We start from the raw sequence: 14688 nt of genomic DNA, 5'->3' as shown, positions 1-14688 counted from the left end.
AAACATCTCATGTTTACACAGCGGAAAATTCATCAACGGATAAGCATAACATCATCTATGCAATATCCCACATAATTTAATACAATAACATCACGATAGAGTATCATCATAAACTCTAATCTAACGTTCCCCCAGTGTTACAATATCAGAGCATGACACCTGACGCTACACTAACACTGACTTATGAGCTAATCCTCACCAAGTCGAAAGCAGCTATCCTCAATCTGAAAATATCAACAGTAAGGGTGAGTCTCATCACAGTTAACAAATGTTATTGCATCTTAAATAACAACACATCATAGTTATATCATTCACCCAATTTCATCATATTCAGATTATCAGGAACATCTATCATTTACACAAACATCAACGGAACACATCTTTCAAACAGACAATCATACTCAACATTAATCCAACAAAACACACAAACAACACTTCATCAATATTTATAACACTGGAATACATCCAATCATGTTATAAAAGTATGCATATGTATGAACTGACACTATGCATGTGGTACCAAAATTCGTGAATCATATTCACAGGACTTCTCTCCACGATACTGCCCTTTAATCGCTCACACCCCACATGGGCACACGATTAACCTCATCGCTCACACCCCCATGGGCACACGATGACTGCTTACTAATCTCCGCACAATGGGAATTAGCCACCAACGATCCACTCATCAACGGGATCCATCATCAAATGCACATGAATGAATGCAACATATACAACATACTTATACCCTCGTCAATTCTAATGAGTAACATCATCAAATACTCATTTCATCATCATCATCAACATCATCATCATCATCAAAGTATGTCTATATACGTTAGCATCATTCAATACAATCAATCATCATCATCATCATCATTAAAGAACATACAAGTGTCCACATCAACCATCATCATCAAAAATAAGGACACACATGTATTCACATCATTTCAAAGCAATCAGTCATCATCATACGACTCCAAACAAATCATCACATCCTAATGTTTTTCCAAAACAACAACTCATATTGTCACATGTCATCATATATGTCAACAATATATCATCCAATTAAACAAATCATCACATGATTAATATTTCAACGTAGCATGTATTTAACACATCTCATCACATATATGTACAATACATCATTCACCAAGAAATAAAATCATATTTAAAATAATTGGATTTACACCTCATTCCATCATTTAAACACGTAGGCTATCTCATAAGATTCATCGTACTCGAAACGGCACTAAAACAGACCTACGATTCGAAAGTTACACATCATTTAACTTTCCCCAGAGATAACTATCGCTACAGCACGCGGCGCAACCAAGGTTCGCGGCGCGACCTGAACCACAAAAACATGTTCGCGGCGCCAACCTATGCACGCGGCGCGAAACGAGAAAACAAGTACGCCTTCGCGGCGCCAACACAGGTACGCGGCGCGACCTGTGCGTATCACAATTTCCTGGCATTCTACCCACCTGTTCGCGGCGCCAACTCTGTGCACGCGGCGCGAACCGGCGATTTCAGAAACCCCAACCTGCAGAAAACAGCATTCTATGCATTCCAAACACACCCAATTCATACCAGTTCGAACCTAGGGAAATCGAATGCACAAACAACACGAAAAACACCTCATAATACATCAATCACGCATCAATTTGGACCAAAACAACATAGGTATCATGGATTCAAACATAGGGATCAACATCATACAATTCGACTAAATCCCTAAATCTATCATATAATCCAATTGACTCAACAACATCCCTAATCAATATTACTATCTAAGAACACGATAATAGATGATAACCGGAGAGTCCCCCCTTACCTTAGCCAAGAGTTCTTGATTGGTCTCTCTCTCCATCGCTCCTCTTTCACGCTCTTCGTGTTCCAACTCTTCTGCTCTGCTTTTCACGTTCCTTCCCTTATTCCCAATTCTTATTATTTTATAAAATAAACTTTAATTGGAATAAGACCTTTACTAACATAGCACCCCCTCATTCCTTAACATCACACTTGGCCCAATAGCCCATCTCATAATTCTTTCCAAATAATTCCACAAAATACCGAATAATTCCAAATAATAATTTACTTTCCGATTAAATTAAAATTAGAAAATATGGGGTGTTACACCCCGAGATAAGAGAAAGGAAGGGATCTAGTTGTAAATCTTAAAAGATTAGACAAGTGGTGGAGCCTATATTAAAAAATGGATCATGAAAAAGTTGTTGACCTTGCAGGGTTCACTTTCTGACTTGAAGCATTAGCATACCTAGTAAACATGTTTGTCAAGGCAAGAATTTAGGCTTTGTTCCCATTGTATAAAACCATAACATCATCAACATATAAACAATGTGAAGGTAGCTTAATTCCCCTAGCACATGGGATGAACTTTAACTGTCTTTGAAGCCCAAGGTTAGTGACATTTTTTGCTCAAATCTTCTTATGATATACACAAGATAAAAGGGGAGATGGGGTCCTCTTGTCTCACACCCCTCTCATAGTAAAAATAACTATTAATTATACCATTCAAAGAAATTGAGATCTCGGTAGATTGGAGAATATTGCAAAAATATTTTGTCATTAAAGCCAAAAATATTGAGGACCTGCATAAAAAAACAACTAGTCAATAGAATCGAAAGCTTCGTAGATGTCTAATTTCATGACCAGATTGTCTACAAAGGATTTCTTATGCAACAAATTAATTGCCTTAGAGGTGAGGCCAATACAATCTCTAATACACCTACCTTGGACAAACCCGGCATTGCTTCTAGCACACTCTTAGCAAGAGTGATCCTACCTGCAAAAGAAAGAGAGTTAGTTTTCCAATTTGCCATCTTTTGAGACAGCTGTTCCATAAGGTATTGATAGTCTCCCCGCCGTAATCGTTTTCCACTCAAGGGCACACCTAAATATTTGCCCAGCTCATGCGTTTCTCGGAACTTAGACATGCACAACAACTTATTTCTCGTACTTCTGGTCACATTGTGGGAGAAGAGCTCACTAGTTTTCTCCTCACTAACTTCCTGCCCCGACATAATGCTGAACTGGCTAAGAATATCCATCACACACTGCATTTGCTTTTCTTTAGCTTCTCCAATAAGTAGGAGGTCATCTGCAAACATAAGATGCGATATCCACGATCCGTCTTTTCCCATTTTTATTGCTCTCCAACTACCATTATCAACAGCTTCCATAATTAAGTGAGAAAGCTTCTCCATGCACAGGACGAAAAGATATGGAGACATGGGATCTCCTTGTCTAATACCCCGCTTTGGTCGAAAAATGCACTTCGAGCGCCATTCCATTTGACATTAGTCTCCACACTCGTCACAGCATGCATAATAAAATTAATCAAACAGTCAGGAAACTTAGCCTCTCGCAATACTTTCCAAACAAAATCCCAACTTAATTTATCATAAGCTTTTGAAAGATCCACTTTTATCATAAAAAACCTTTCCTACCCTTCATCTTATGCATAGAATGCAAGACTTCCTTTGCAACAATAACATTCTCGTGAATACTTCGTCCCGGCACAAAACCAGTTTGGAAGGGCGATACCAATTTGGCCATACACACTTTCATTCTATTCACCACCACTTTACTAGCGATCTTGTAAATGGTATTGCATAGAGAGATTGGTCTAAATTGAGAAACCAGCTGGGGGACATCCACCTTAGGAATTAAACAAATGTCTGTTTGGTTTATGTGCATAATTTCACTAGGACAAATCCATAGCCTCTTAACAAAATCACAAACTTTCCCACCCACTTTATTCCATGCTTTTTGATAGAAACCTGCTGGGAACCGGTCAGGTCCTGGGGCTTTCCATGGTTTCATACCGAAAATAGCTTGCATGATTTCCTCATTATCCACTTGCTTACTCAACTTTTGCAATTCTTCCTCAGTCAAGGCAGGAAATGTAACGCCAGATTGAAAGCCATCCTTCCAGCAAAATTTTATCTCAAATAAGTTCTTATAGTAGTTATTCACCAGCTCCTTAAGCTCAACTTCATCATCTATCCATACTCCTTGATCATTCTTCAACATGGCTATTTTGTTCCGTCTCCTTCTAGTAATTGTCTTCATGTGATAGTATTTGGTATTTCTATCCCCATCAGCTAACCACCTCGCTCTCGACCTTTGATACCACATCAATTCTTCCTTGGCAAGAATGTCACTCAAATCTTTTTGCAGCTTATCCTCTAGTTTCCTGAACGCCGTAACATTATCCCTCCTCTGCAGTTTACATTGAACTCCTTTCAATCTGGCAAGAATGTCCTTCTTTTGCATTTTAACACTTTCAAAGGAATGATTTTTCCAATTCTTAAGGTTTTCTCTAATGTCCTTCAAGCATTCCTCGAAGTTCCTATCCTCAGTCCACACATTAGAGATCATATCTTGATAAGACTCCACCAGGTGCCAAGCATTCTCAAATTTAAACTGCTTTTCCGCTTTGTAATAATAATCAGTAAAGGGTATGACAAGAATTGGATGATGATCGGAATATTCCACTCGCGCCAGTGCTTTGACACTAGCATCCGGGAATTCCAGTCTCCAATCCTCATTGCATAAGGCTCTATCTAACTTCTCATATATTCTTTGTCCCCCATGATAAATTGGCCCTCTCCATGTATACTTTGGCCCATGAGAACCCATGTCCATAAGATTACAAGCAGCAATACGATCTTTAAAAAGATTAATTCTCCTAACTAAAACCGGAGCCCCACCCTTTTTATCATCAATACCAGCTATATCATTGAGATCACCCGCAACAAGCCAAGGTTGGTCACTGGTGTCAGCACTATCTCTCAATTCTTCCCACAAAATATTCTTAAGCTCTTCATTTGGACTAGCATACACCGCTGAGAATATCCAAGATCTACCTTTAGGATATTTAACACTAGTATGGATATATTGAGAGTTTTTGCTCAAAAGCTCAACTTCCATATATCTACTGTCCCAAGCCAGAATAATGCCGCCAGCATAGCCATTATTCTCCTCCGTTAACTGCTTATCAAAACCCATCTTGCTTAAAGCATTTATAAGTGTTGTAGGATTACATCTGGTTTCCATCACCACCACCATCGATGGTCTATTATTATCTACATACTGTTTGCAGTATCTAAAAAATGCTTTATTGGATGCTCCTCGGCAATTCCACAAAATAATCTTATTTTTATCAATCATGAAGACTAATCGGTGAAAAAAAAAAAACCACAATTTATCCCATATATGGCTCCGGAGTTTCCACCACTCTTTCTTCATCTATTTTATCATTGTTATCTTGCGTGTGCATGTTCTCCTCTGCATGCTGCTCACTCGTCATACTTGCTTCCTTGAGGCTACTATTATTCTCTGAATAATTTTTGCTCGCCCCCTTATCTGGTGGTCTACTTGTGCTGCTACCACCTGCAAAGGAGCTTGCCTTTCCTGTATGTTCTGGATCTTCGGTGCATAAAGCTTGTCCCAAATAACTACCAGTATCTTCATCTTCTTTATTATTTATCATGTTGATTGGGGTAAGAACTGGCGCCATTGCCTCTTGTGTATCAGCACTATTGAAATATCTCGTTTTGTTTATTTTAATGTTTTCTCCAAACTTCTTTCCTCCATTGTTTTTCCCCTTGAACGATCTTATTCCACGTGTCGCAAGATGATACCCCTTCTTTTCTCTATCCTTGGCCCCCACCAATTTACCTTTTCCATTTTTACCCTTATTAAAGCCTTCAGTAATATTCCTTGCATGTGCGTCTATGATAACAGTGTCATGCACGACCACCGCATCCATGCTATTTAATTCTTTCCTTACTCCACCGTTCCTTTTAACACCTGTTGTTTTCTCAATCATTACATCCATTAATGCACTCTCCTGAAAAGGCCCATCTCTATTATTTCCTTCTTCCAAATCGACATTAATATCATTAATTTCGTTCCTGCCACAATCCATATCATTCCTTAAAAATGATGGCTCATTAACATCAGATCTCTCCTGATTCAGCAAAGTGAATCTTGATCCTGACTTTCCGCTTCTCCCATTAATGATTGTCGGCTCGATGTTTTTTCTCCCCCCCATCGGTTTCTTCCCTCTGCGTTGTTTTTGGACAACTTTCCATGGCCCCTCACTCAATCCTCCTTGAACGGTATCTTCTTTTCTCTGCCCCTCTTCACCTATACTACCACCAGAATCCTTGTTCACATTAGCCACTCGATTATTTAAGGAGCAACCCTCCTTGTAGTGCCTGAATCTTCCACATGCCAAGCACAACATGTGTAATCCTTCATACTCTACCTTGTACAGCTTCTCTTTGATTGAAAACATAGCTAATAACGGCTTTGACAAATCTACTTCCACACATATTCTCGCATATTTACCTCGCTCCACTTGAGATGTAGTTTTGTCCACTTTGATCGTTTTTCCAATCCTATTTCCAATGGTAGACAGAATAATGGGATCATAGTACTCTATAGGCAGACCTGCAACTCTTAGCCAAACTGTAACCCTTTCAATGGTATCACTCTCACTATGAAAGTTTGGACACCACTCCTTAACAGTTAAGTAGAGGTCATATATGAACCATGGCCCTTCGGATAGAGCAGCATTTTTATCATCCTCATGTGAGAAAGCAACAAGGTAATAATCATTGCCCAAGTCAACAATGCTTATTACTCCTCTTCTGACCCACATCTGTCTTAATCTTGCTTCCAGAGCTTTGTACCCTATTTTCCTTCCAAGAAGTTTAACGATTACTCCACGTCTCCATGGTCGTTGAATTCTTTTTTCTTCCTTCTTTGACAAAATGAAAGTTGGGCAATCATATCCTCCGATCTGGCACTCCTCAACTTTTACGCCACCCTCAATATCTTCTTCCTCACCTTCATCTTCCTTACTCTGCACCCCTTCCCCGACCACATCACCATATTCTGATCCCAACACCATATCTCTATATGTCTTCCCTCCAAGCATCTCTATAGTTCCTTGAACCACAGATGTGTCTTGACCAGTCTCACGCTTCCCGTCGCCATCCTTCATGCCTGATCCTCCAACAACTCCATCGGTGATATTCTCCAAAACAAAATCATCATACCTTAGCGGTAACGATGATCCTGGAACGAAGGAGTAATTTCCTTATTTGATCCTCTTCGACTTCCACTCCTTCTCAACACTTGCATTGTTCCCTTCCCCATCCTTCATCAGATCCAAGCCCCGCGGTGGACGAACCATGGACTTGCACAGAAACCCTAGCAGAGTTTTTTTTTTTTAAGTACTAAACGTATACAATAATTAAAGATTTGGAAGGAATATTAGATATGATTCCTTTTTAATCTTATTTAATTTTTTCATTTAAAAAGAAAGGGTCCCACATAATGCCATTATTTGAATTGCATTATTAGTACAACTAAATGCTTCATTCCATCCATTTTGGGTGTTGTGTAATTGTCTCATATCAATAAGGCTAACTATCTGATTTGGCAACCTTGTCTTTTTCCTCTTAATCCCTTCCACTCATATTCCCACCTTAACCATTTTCATTCATCATTCTTTCTTTTATATTTGGACCCCACTTTCTTTCCTCCTCTTGCTGTAACCCATTCAAAAATCTCTTATATATAACTAACTAACTATTTTTCATCCAATCACAACTCCTCATTCTTTCTACCTATAATAGTGAGTATTTTTTTTTCTGTTTGTGCTTGTTGTGTTGTTGATCTTAGGAGTGAGTTTCAGATAGTGGTGGTGGAAGGAAGGTGAAACAAGAGTGATTATAATTACTGTATGTCAGTGGAATATTACAGTGGAATTTACAACGTTGAGCTTGCTAATCCTTTGCAATGGCCACAATTGAGGAAAAAACGACGCCTATTTGCTGTCAAAAACCTGCTGCTGCTATTGTTGCAAACACTTCTAGTGATCCTCCTCCCAAATCTGCTTCTGCCAAAGGTTTTTTTTTTTTTTTTTGCTTCTTTCAGTTTATTTTTTCTGTTTGGTTTTTTACTTGATCATGAAATTGCGGTTGCGATTTCAGAAATTAGTAAAATTTGTATGTGATGGTTGTAATTGTGGTTGCGGACTTCGATTTAGGACTATTGATTTTGGTAGTTAATGATTAGAAGGAATAGAAAGAGTTTGAGTTTGAGTTGTTTGGGTTGATTAAACAAGTTAAGTATGTTTGGTTCTGAGGTGAGAAGAATTGATTCTGAGTTGATTGATTTTGGTTAAAAGTGAGTTGGATGTAAAGTGATTTATGTTTGAATACGTGTATGTAAAAGTGATTGAACAACAAATTTTAGTTTAAAAATCACGTTTAAACTCAAAAGCTATAAATTGTAACATAAAGTATAATTGATTATAGAGGCAGAATCAATTCTACTTTAGAAAAATTAAACATCTCAAAATCATTCTATGCCTCTAGAATTGCTTTTGCCTCTTCGAAAAGCAGTTTTATTTTAGTAACCACCATGGGATTGATCCAAGTAGTAAGGGATTAATGTTGAATATTCGACTAGGAGGGAGAACTTACTTTGTGTCAAATAGGCCGCCGACACGAGCACCGGACGCTTCAATGTCAACACCAATAATAATTTGAAAAAAATTAATAAATTGAACGTAATCACAAGTGTTTGTATTGTGTTGTGTCGGTCAATACGGACACGAACATGCCTTTTATTTGAGATGTGCAACAGGTTATTTGATAGAGATTAGGCACCGGTGAAAGGTGGTAGATACTTAATAGCTATAATTTGGTAAATAAAAGGTGGTGGATACTTGATGGTAATTATATAGTGCATGTTCTTTTATGCTGGCTGTCAATCTTTTGCTTTTTTTGTCTTTTGATTTGTCACTTCCATGTCTTGTTATTGTTTTCCTTCTATATATAGTGTTTGGTCATGGGATAAGTAGAAGTGCCAACTTGTCATTAGGGACAACTTTATGAAATAAAATGTTATTTTTCCATTGAATTATACTTCAATAATCAACTTATTTTCCTTCTTAATTTGATGACCATAGGGATAGTTACATGGGCCTTCAATTGAATTTTGTAGTTTATATTTTCCTTTGATTTGTCTAGTTGAGGAGAGAAAAATTCTCCTATCTTTGAGGGTGTGTAGAGAAATAGTCTGTGCACAACCAAATTTAGACAACTTTCGCTACGAATTCTTAAGTTGTTAACACAGTTCAGATCAGTGTTTAAGTATAATTATAGGTGATTAATGGATATTAGAGGTGTCGTAACTCGTTTATCATTCACGTAACTTCATTAACCACGAGTTTGGATGTGATTAACCGCAGTTTTCAGGTGTTTTAATTCACATCTAGTTGAACACTTGGAAATTGTGGTTAACGACATCCAAGTTCGGGTTTAATGAAGTTACGTTGGTGGTTAATGAGTTTCAGCGCCTAGTGTATTCATTAATCATCGACTGGATGGAAATTGTTTTATGTCTGTTTTTTTTCTTGCCTGTTTTTTGCTGTTATTCTCGATCTTTGCTGCCTAGTTTAACTTCTATTTCTCTTCAATGAAATTTTTTCTTCTATCAGAATTAAAAGATAGAAAAAAAACCATTTCCTCTGATATAGGTATTACAGTAATGGCGAGAGCTCAAACTTGCCATCCTTTGGATCCCCTTCTTGCTGCTGAAATATCAGTAGCTGTAGCAACTGTTCGAGCAGCCGGAGCAACACCTGAGGTATACATTAAACACTTTCCTCTTTTGGTAGATTTTACTTGAGTTTTCATGCTGATAAATATCTCTGATGATGTTGTTAGGTGAGGGATAGCATGCGGTTCATCGAAGTAGGCTTGGTAGAACCAGAAAAGCAAGTTGTGGCATTAGCAGATGCATACTTCTTTCCTCCTTTCCAACCCTCGTTGCTCCCTAGGACAAAAGGTGGACCTGTGATTCCATCGAAACTTCCTCCGAGGAAAGCGAGATTGGTTGTCTATAATAAGAAGTCAAACGAGACAAGCTTATGGATTGTTGAACTAACAGAAGTTCATGCAACAACTCGCGGTGGACATCATAGGGGAAAAGTGATTTCGTCTACGGTTGTTCCAGATGTTCAGCCTCCCATGGTAAATATATAACTTTAATCAGTTTGAATGGCTTTGAAAAATTAGGATTTTTGATAGAACCTATAACCTATTCAAAATTTGTTTGTTTGCATTGTTCACTCTGCTACTATAGGATGCTGTGGAGTATGCTGAATGTGAAGCTGTTGTGAAGGACTTTCCACCGTTTCGAGAGGCAATGAAGAAGAGAGGAATTGAAGATATGGATCTTGTGATGGTTGATACTTGGTTAGTTACTACATCGAGATAATTAATTTCATTGACATGATACAATTTATTTGATCCATTCATCTCACTAATACTTGTTATGTTGAAACTTATAGGTGTGCCGGATATCACAGTGAAGCTGATGCTCCAAGCCGCAGACTTGCTAAACCGCTATTCTTTTGTAGGACTGAGAGTGACTGTCCTATGGAAAATGGCTATGCTCGTCCAGTTGAAGGAATACATGTACTCGTTGACATGCAAAATATGGTCGTCCTTGAGTTCGAAGATCGTAAGCTTGTCCCCCTACCACAGGCTGATCCTTTAAGAAATTATACTTCTGGTGAAACTCGGGGAGGAGTTGACAGAAGTGATGTGAAACCCTTACAGATTATTCAGCCGGATGGTCCAAGTTTTCGTGTTAATGGACATTTCGTTCAATGGCAGAAGGTGGTTACTTGTCTATGTACTTTTTCTAAAATTATTTCATATGAGCAAGCAACATTGAGAAATGCTAAAACTAATATTCCATTTTTCGCAGTGGAACTTTCGTATTGGATTCACTCCTAGGGAGGGTATGGTTATTTATTCAGTAGCATATGTTGACGGAAGTCGTGGTCGAAGGCCTGTGGCCCACAGGTTGAGTTTCGTTGAGATGGTCGTCCCTTATGGAGATCCAAACGATCCTCACTATAGGAAAAACGCTTTTGATGCCGGGGAAGATGGCCTCGGTAAAAACGCTCATTCACTCAAGAAGGTCAATGCATTTATTTTCTTATGTTCCAACCATTCATATCTTCATTTGGTTTACATGTAACCGAATCTGTTTTTTCGTAATGCCGTTATTTCAGGGTTGTGATTGTTTAGGCTATATCAAGTACTTCAATGCACACTTTACAAACTTTTATGGAGGCGTCGAAACTATAGAGAATTGTGTTTGCATGCATGAAGAAGATCATGGTATGTTATGGAAGCATCAAGATTGGAGAACAGGTTTAGCTGAAGTTCGACGGTCTAGAAGGCTGACAGTGTCTTTTATATGCACTGTGGCCAACTATGAGTATGGATTTTACTGGCATTTTTATCAGGCAAGTCAATTAGCCATGCAAATGTTTGAATATCGAGCACGGAGTTGGATCTCTCTGTAACTACGCATTTGTGATTTCCTCGTTGCAGGATGGAAAAATAGAAGCTGAGGTCAAGCTCACAGGAGTTCTCAGCTTAGGCGCATTGCAACAAGGCGAAACTCGAAAGTATGGCACGACTATTGCACCTGGATTATATGCGCCTGTCCACCAACACTTTTTTGTTGCTCGTATGGATATGGCAGTCGATTGCAAGCCCGGTGAAGCATTTAATCAGGTCAGCACGCAATCATATTTTGAGTCCAGACCTACTTTAGGTCCTGAAAAAAACTGCGAGAACCAATTTAAACAATGAGAAAAACAAAACTTTTAGTCTAAGAAAAAAAATTGCTCAACATAGTCCTCAAGGGGAATAGAAATAAAATCGATATACAATGGAGAAATATAAATAAAACCGATATTCTCCGTCTATCTGCCTAGGTTGTTGAGGTAAATGTAAAAGTGGAAGAGCCGGGAAAGAATAATGTTCACAACAATGCATTTTATGCTGAGGAAAAACTGCTTAAATCAGAATTAGAAGCAATGCGTGATTGTGACCCTTTATCTGCTCGTCATTGGATTGTAAGTTTTTTTTCCTTCATTTTTTATCCCCGGAAAAATCGAAAGAAAAGGTATCATAAGTTAATTATTTTTGTCATATGGTCTGTTCTCTGTCACACTTCCTTCTAGAAATTGTAACAGGGACAGTCTCTATAATTTCAAATCTGGATGCTGTTCTATGCGTCTTCGGTTCTGTAAGTTATAGAAGATGCTGCAAAGTTCTTAAGTTAGTTAGTTGATCTTCTATTTCTTCTTGTTAATCTATATTCGAATTTTTCAAGTGCATTTTCCTACAATCATATTCGCTATGCGTACATATAGTTAAGCTATTAACCTTGAAGTTACTTATTTTACTTGTCTTACAAGAAACTCTAGCTTTACCTAGAGTTGCTCAAGTACCTGTTCTGTTTCCAGGTTAGGAACACGAGGAGTGTGAACCGAACCGGTAATCTAACTGGTTTCAAACTAGTTCCTGGTTCAAATTGTTTACCTTTAGCCGGATCAGAGGCTAAGTTTTTGAGAAGAGCAGCTTTCTTGAAGCACAATCTTTGGGTTACTCCTTATGCACGCGACGAATTGCATCCCGGTGGAGAGTTCCCTAATCAAAATCCCCGCGTTGGAGAGGGTTTGGCTACTTGGGTTAAGCAAAATCGACCACTCGAAGAAGCTGATATAGTTCTTTGGTTAGTTTATTCATCAATTTTTCCCGAAATATGATATCAACGATAACATTCATGCATAGATTCAATGATCAAAGACTAATTGTACACAAACTTAATATTATTACATTTGGCGGATATATTTTAGGTATGTATTTGGGGTGACACACATTCCTCGATTGGAAGACTGGCCTGTTATGCCCGTGGAGCACATCGGTTTTATGCTTATGGTATTTCCATTCACCTTAACTTATAACTTACAAGTCTTATTGTCTTTTTCTTTCCAAAATTCAAATGAGATTGATGTTGAAACATAAATGAATCTTATTGTGTAAATGTACATATGATGCAGCCACATGGGTTTTTCAACTCATCACCAGCAATAGATGTTCCTCCAAGCCCAAGTGACTTGGATGACAAGGAGAATGGCTTGCCTGCCAAGGCTAATCAGAATGGGCTAATTGCCAAACTTTAAAGGCCCAAAAGCAAATTTAGTAGTTGTGTGTCATCAATTGAATAAGTGGTTCTACCTTTAATTCGAAAAGTTTAGTAGTACTGCTTGTGTTAATTAATCAGTGGTGGTGTGAAAATCTGGTTATTTGTATGTAAATCTGTTTGTGTAATTTGTATGTAAAGCTGCTTGTGTAATTGGTATGTAAATAAATGTCTTTTAACACATTTTCACCTGAGCCAAGTTATCCACAGTCAGAGTATTGCTTGTATTAGTATCCATTAAGCATTGCCATTTGTATCAATTGGATGTAAACAATGCCTTCTTCCATGGAGAGTTGGAAGAGGATGTTTACATGAGTGTTCTACAAGACATTACATGTAGCAAACCAAACCAGGTCTGCAAACTTGTCAAAAGCCTTTATGGACTAAAGCAAGCTAGCAAGAAGTGATATGAGAAGCTCACCTCCTTACTTCTCAAACTTGGCTATACTCAATCAAGCTCATATTACTCAATGTTCACACTACTAAAAGATGGTCACATCACAATCATACTTGTTTATGTCTTGTTTATGTTGATGATGTTATCTTAGTAAGAACTTCTATTTCTGAGTTTGACCACATCAAACACATTTTACACAATGCTTTCAAGATCAAGGACCTAGGCATACTAAAAAAAAATTTTGGTCTTGAGGTGACACACTCAAAGGAAGAAATCGTAATCCCTCAAAGAAAGTATTGCTTAGATCTTCTAAAGAACACATGATTGCTTGCATGCAAGCCTGCTGATATAACACTTGCAACACAACAATGAGTCGATTCCTTAAAAATTCAAATCAAGGTCACTTTTTATGAGTCGGAGGGAGTAACTTCAAATTGGTGAAATTCCGACCAAAGTGAGCATTACAAAATAATTAATAAGATTCTAATAATATTTCTTTTTGTTGCTAGACCAAATGTCTCCTTATAATTAGAGCCGTTAAAATAGGTTATCTAACCTTAAACGGGTCTTAACGGATTCTGAGCTATTTAAAGATAAAAAAAACTCTATAATATAGATTCGGGAATTACTACTTGTACCTAGTTCTAGATGGGCTTCAGACTACCCAATCCTACAACTTTGTTATTTAAAAAATTAAAATTAAAACTTCATAATATTTATTATAAATCAAATTAAAAATTATATTATTTTAAATATAATACATTTTAAGTACTATATTTTCTCTTATAAATGCAATAATGTGTTTCTAAATACAATATATACCTAAATTGTTTAAAATAATACTTGAATATTTAACATAAGAGAAAACTAATATAATACGATAAAATAATGTTGATAATTATATTAATATATAGTATTTTAAAGAGAAAGATTGAATAGAATAGAAATAAAATTTAGTGATGTGAGAAAAATTAATGTGTCATTTTGGAGTAAGACAATATAAATATTAATATGTATTTTTTAAAATTTATAATTACGCGGGTCTAATAGGCTATACCCACAATCCATATAAACTAGCTCTAATGGAAAAATTATACTTCGTACCTTTACAATTATACCCGTATCCCTACACGAAAAAAATTTGAATCGAAATACCCTCGTATAAA

General features: G+C 37.4%; 1 protein-coding gene across 2 annotated transcripts; it reads left to right on the top strand.

Annotated features, from left to right (window-relative positions):
* The first annotated feature begins 7548 nt into the window (after positions 1–7548).
* On the top strand, positions 7549–13350 carry LOC131641178 (amine oxidase [copper-containing] zeta, peroxisomal-like). 2 transcript variants are annotated; one of them, XM_058911484.1, is made up of 12 exons: positions 7549–7951; positions 9551–9699; positions 9780–10085; positions 10198–10310; positions 10406–10736; positions 10828–11043; positions 11138–11374; positions 11463–11648; positions 11852–11992; positions 12386–12654; positions 12779–12860; positions 12983–13350. In XM_058911484.1, exons 1-12 carry the CDS (start codon positions 7843–7845, stop codon positions 13103–13105), a joined length of 2262 nt encoding a protein of 753 aa, XP_058767467.1. In that variant the 5' UTR covers positions 7549–7842; the 3' UTR covers positions 13106–13350. The 2 variants fall into 2 exon arrangements, with proteins under 2 accessions (XP_058767467.1, XP_058767468.1); XM_058911485.1 differs by having other exon boundaries at positions 7550–7951; positions 9590–9699.
* Positions 13351–14688: the final 1338 nt, after the last annotated feature.

The sequence above is a fragment of the Vicia villosa genome, unplaced genomic scaffold (genome assembly GCF_029867415.1).
Source record: "Vicia villosa cultivar HV-30 ecotype Madison, WI unplaced genomic scaffold, Vvil1.0 ctg.003546F_1_1, whole genome shotgun sequence".
Lineage (NCBI taxonomy): Eukaryota > Viridiplantae > Streptophyta > Magnoliopsida > Fabales > Fabaceae > Vicia > Vicia villosa.
This window is presented reverse-complemented; position numbering and strand designations above follow the sequence as displayed.